Source organism: Musa acuminata, chromosome BXJ3-8 (genome assembly GCF_036884655.1).
Source record: "Musa acuminata AAA Group cultivar baxijiao chromosome BXJ3-8, Cavendish_Baxijiao_AAA, whole genome shotgun sequence".
Lineage (NCBI taxonomy): Eukaryota > Viridiplantae > Streptophyta > Magnoliopsida > Zingiberales > Musaceae > Musa > Musa acuminata.
The window spans coordinates 13216083-13220886 of NC_088356.1; the positions used below are offsets into that span (position 1 = coordinate 13216083).

Sequence of the window (4804 nt, forward strand, 5' to 3'; positions counted from 1 at the left end):
TATATGCTCATGCATACCCTTTATGTTGGTGAGTCTAAGGGATGAAAATTTCATTATTATGATAATTGCTCATCGATAGCTTGTAGTAAGTCTCGGACTTTTTTATGCTGGTCAACAGAACCACGTATGCCAATAGTTATCTTAGTTTTGATAAACATCATGTAGAGCCGATTGGATCGCTCTCATCGCTCATATAATGCAATCTCAGTTGGAGTGTTGGTATTAGTAATTATAGGTGGTTCGTTTTTCCTAATAGCATAATCAATATCCATCCACCCTAAATGGAGGAGAACCCTCTCCTTCTATATTTTATAGTTATCACCCCTAAGTTCGAGAATGTCATATTGAATATCAGAGAAATTAGCAGTTTGAGAAACTACATAAAATCAAATATGTTTATGTCAAAATTTGAAGCTTAATAGTTTAAATTGTATATTTTACCAATATGAAATATGCTAAAAATATGAATCTCATGACATAAAAATTACTTGTGGGCTAAATTTTTAATTCAAATAGATTCAAATGATCTTTATGATAAAACTATCAAATTATATTCTAATTCATAATCCCTGTAGGTAAATTATGAAAATATTTGATATTTTATCCTGATTAATTATATTAAATATAATAAAAGATCCTATGGGATAATAATTATTATATTAAATATAATCAGTCACAATATGATATCTATATATGATCTTTCTTTTAACTTTATATATAATTTTAATTAATTAAGAATGATGTGACTAATTCCTAATTAATTAATATTATTAAATCATTAGACATTTTGAACATATAAAATTGACTAATAAGCATGAATTAATATAACTAAATATTCATACATGAGTATTTTACTACTAAAAATATTGAAAATGTTATATCCTCATAATTTTCAATATGACATATATCAAGAAGTTTCAAAAAGAAACCAAAATAAAGCTATATTCATGGTATAAAAATAAAAACTTATTCATATAAAGACAGAGGTTATAGAGCTCTGATACCAAATGTTAGAAATTTTTTATACCAAAATATATTTCTAAATCATTATAATAGAAACACAAGAAAACTAATGCGGAAATGAAAGCAACGATTTCTTCTTGAACTTTAATACTTTTCGACTCAGAACTTTCGCTTTAGATGGTGTAGGAAATCATTTATACTTCAAAGAGAAGTTGAGCCCAAACGACCAAAATCTTCGTTTATATAGTTGTTCTCCCATCAAGAATTAATTCAAATTTGTAACGTTTGGAATAATAAAGAATTTTGATGATATTAAATAAAATATTTAATAATAATAATTTTATTTATAATGAATAAAAAATTAAAATATTTAAACCATAATAAATAAAAAAAATTTATGATAATGAATTATGAATGACCGGTTACAATGAAACCTTGGAATATCCACGGCATACGTTTCTTAGATTCGCATATCACACAACTAACTTGTGGTGTTCCTTTATCAATCATATTATCAACGACCGAATCTTTTAACGAAGACTGATTAAATGTGGTTGGTTATCATGAATATTGAGAATGCGCACCCGCACCTCAATTTCACTACGCATAAGTCACGCTTGTGCCAAATCAAGCTGGTCATTCTTTATCGAGATGTAACATCACCGGTATCAAGAGATAACAGTTTCTTATTGAACTTACCAATATTATGGCGGTCACCTGTAGACTCACAAGTCTTATTTTAGAGTCTCGTAATTTCGTCGATGCCTCTCCATGCTCCTAAACGATTGTAACCAGCTGACCTTGATCTTTCCATTCATCAACGCTTGGTCGCGCTGGGTTCCAAGTCAACCGCGTTCTCCGTCGGCTAACAAGTTTCCCGGGAAATCCCCAGTTCTGCAGACAAAAACGACTGTGACCCGAAGAAGATGAAGTTAATGTGCAGGTGCAGCGCTTTTTCTCCCTTAATAAAAGGAGTTGTTGGGTGTCACATTAACAAAATTTCGTCATACATATATACGATACGTAATGTAAAGATCCGTGTACCATCGATCATGACATCATATATATATATATATATATATATATATATATATTGTTGGTCATCACCCAGAAACTATCATCTTTCTTATCGCGAGCATACAGTTTTTGGTTCTTACATAAATCAATCAGAAGTCGGGAATTACAGGAGAGGGTTTCTCCTTCCAAGTCAAGCGATGTGCATCGCAACAACAATGCTCGGACGAAGAACAAAGCCAGTAAGTCGAGAAGGATATTGACCGGAATGCATTTTGAACTTAGGAGCCGAGAAATCTGACACACCTTCTAACTAGCTCACGGGAACTTTCCGACAAATAGACACTCTCACAGGGATGTTTAAATTCACAACCACCGGCCGGTATGAATACGCTACCACCAGCTGTGGCCCACGCATTTACAATGATTGACTCAACCACCTAAGTCTCCCTCCCGCATCCCGTCCATAAATACCGCTCCCGCTTCCCTTGGAAGGCATCATAATAATACCTTCAGCTCTGTGGCAGGCGCACACCACACACACACACTTGTTCGGTGACAGAGAAGCGCCTGCACGTCCCGTCCTCCTTCGATTCTTCCATTTCCTCTGCGTCATGGCACCGTCCCTCACCTTCACCGTCCGCAGGCAGAAGCCTGTGCTGGTGGCCCCCGCTGGGTCCACGCCCCACGAGTTCAAGCGCCTCTCCGACATCGACGACCAAGACGGGCTGCGCTTCCACATCCCCGTGATCCAATTCTACCGGAACGACCCCTCGATGGGAGGACGAGACCAGGCTAAGGTCATCCGCGAGGCCCTGGCGAGGGCCCTCGTATTCTACTACCCCTTCGCGGGTCGGCTCAGGGAAGCTGCCGGAAGAAAGCTGGTGGTGGAGTGCACCGGCGAGGGGATCTTGTTCATCGAGGCCGACGCAGATGTCCGTCTCGAGCAATTTGGCGATGAGCTGCAGCCACCCTTCCCCTGTTTGGAGGAGCTCGTCTACAACGTCCCAGGATCCGATGGCGTTCTCGACTGCCCCTTGCTGCTGATTCAGGTAATGATTTGCTTGGATAGTTTTGGAACATGTCAGTTTCCATTTTTAGAGAGAGCGAGAGATGACATGGCCTTTTGTCTTATTTATATAATAATCGAAAATATTACGGCAAGTAAGTAAGAAGCACACCAAATACATATGCACACTTACTGATGTCCATGATCGCGGCGAACTCTGATCCAGGTGACCCGACTGCTATGCGGTGGCTTCATCTTCGCCATCCGCCTCAATCATACGATGTCCGACGCACCCGGGCTGGTCCAGTTCATGAACGCCGTCGCCGAACTCGCACGCGGGGCGGCTGCCCCTTCCGTGCCCCCTCTGTGGTCGCGCGAGATCCTAGAGGCGCGCAGCCCTCCACGTGCCACCTGTAAGCACCGGGAGTACGACGACGTGCCCGACACCAGGGGCACCATCGTCCCGCTCGACGACATGGTTCATCGCTCCTTCTTCTTCGGCAAAAGGGAGGTTGCGGCGCTCAGGAGGCGCGTGCCCCCTCACCTCCGCAACAGCTCCACCTTCGAAATCCTGACCGCATGCCTCTGGAAGTGCCGCACCATCGCCATCTCCCCCGACGCTGACGAGGAGGTCCGCATGATATGCATCGTGAACGCGCGCGGTAAGAGCGACCTGGGACTGCCGGTCGGCTACTACGGGAACGCGTTCGTGTTCCCGGTGGCAGTCTCGAAAGCCGGCAAATTGTGCGCGAACCCATTGGGCTACGCACTTGATTTGGTAAGGAAGGCCAAATCGGACGTGACGGACGAGTACGTACGGTCGGTGGCAGATCTGATGGTGCTGAGGGGGCGTCCGCATTTCACGGTGGTCCGGTCTTACCTCGTGTCCGACGTGACGAAAGCTGGGTTTGGGGACGTGGACTTCGGGTGGGGGAAGGCGGCCTATGGTGGTCCGGCGAAGGGTGGCGTAGGGGCCATCCCTGGAGTGGCAAGCTTCTACATTCCTTTCAGGAACGGCAAGGGGGAGGACGGGATCGTGGTTCCTGTTTGCTTGCCCGGCCCGGCCATGGAGAAGTTCACAATGGAAATGGAGAGCCTGATCGAGGAGCCGGTGGCAGCAGAGCAGCACCACAGCTTGACCCTCATCATGAGCAGAGTCTGAAACGTCTTCCGTGAAGTCGATAAATCTCGGTTGGGCTTCGGAGTCATGTGTCGGTCATCTGTCGAGTCGATGATTTATTTACCCAATCCCTACACTCTATCCCTGCCGCTTCTGGTTGCATACCCCCACCCGGTCATGGTCTTCCAGTGCTTGGTCCACGACAATGTCATTATCAGATTGTGTAGCTAGCCGTTTAGAGAGTAAAAAAAAGTTGCCGAGTCTACGTTTCACTTGGACTAGTGTTTATTTGTGTGGCCATATATACCTCGTTGCTGCCATTGCATATAATACAAAACCGTGTGATTGTCATTCAGTAGTCATCATCCGAGGTGCGCCGTGGATCCAATTCCAGGATATAGCCATCATCATCACCATCTTCTTCTTCTTCTTCGTCGTCGAGCGTGTTACTCGAGTTTAGATCATCCGTTCCATTCATCTCTGCCAGGGGTAAAGTGGCCATCTTTCTCGAATCCAAACGAAACGAACACTCTTTTTTTTCTTTTACGAACCAAATCAAAATCCTTGGAAACAAACAAGCAACACAAACGGGGAATCCAGAAAAGGACAAGGATGGGATGGGTACGATCAATAAAGGAAGGAAAAGAAAAATAAATAAAAAACGAAAGCATGTGGTTTCCCGCTCGATCGACTTCGAT

The 4804-nt window shown here is 43.4% G+C and overlaps 1 protein-coding gene across 1 annotated transcript; it reads left to right on the forward strand.

Annotated features, from left to right (window-relative positions):
• Positions 1-2477: 2477 nt before the first annotated feature.
• Positions 2478-4378, forward strand: LOC135644358 (benzyl alcohol O-benzoyltransferase-like). Its single transcript, XM_065161862.1, has 2 exons — positions 2478-3029; positions 3213-4378. The coding sequence occupies exons 1-2, from the start codon at positions 2592-2594 to the stop codon at positions 4146-4148; spliced, it is 1374 nt and encodes a 457-aa protein (XP_065017934.1). The 5' UTR covers positions 2478-2591; the 3' UTR covers positions 4149-4378.
• The last annotated feature ends 426 nt before the right edge of the window (positions 4379-4804 follow it).

Excerpts from the sequence above, each read along its gene's own strand:
- LOC135644358 (XM_065161862.1), top strand. The coding sequence starts at position 2,592 with ATGGCACCGTCCCTCACCTTCACCGTCCGCAGGCAGAAGCCTGTGCTG. Across the intron at positions 3,030-3,212 it reads GCCCCTTGCTGCTGATTCAG|GTGACCCGACTGCTATGCGG; the intron begins GTAATGATTTGC and ends ACTCTGATCCAG.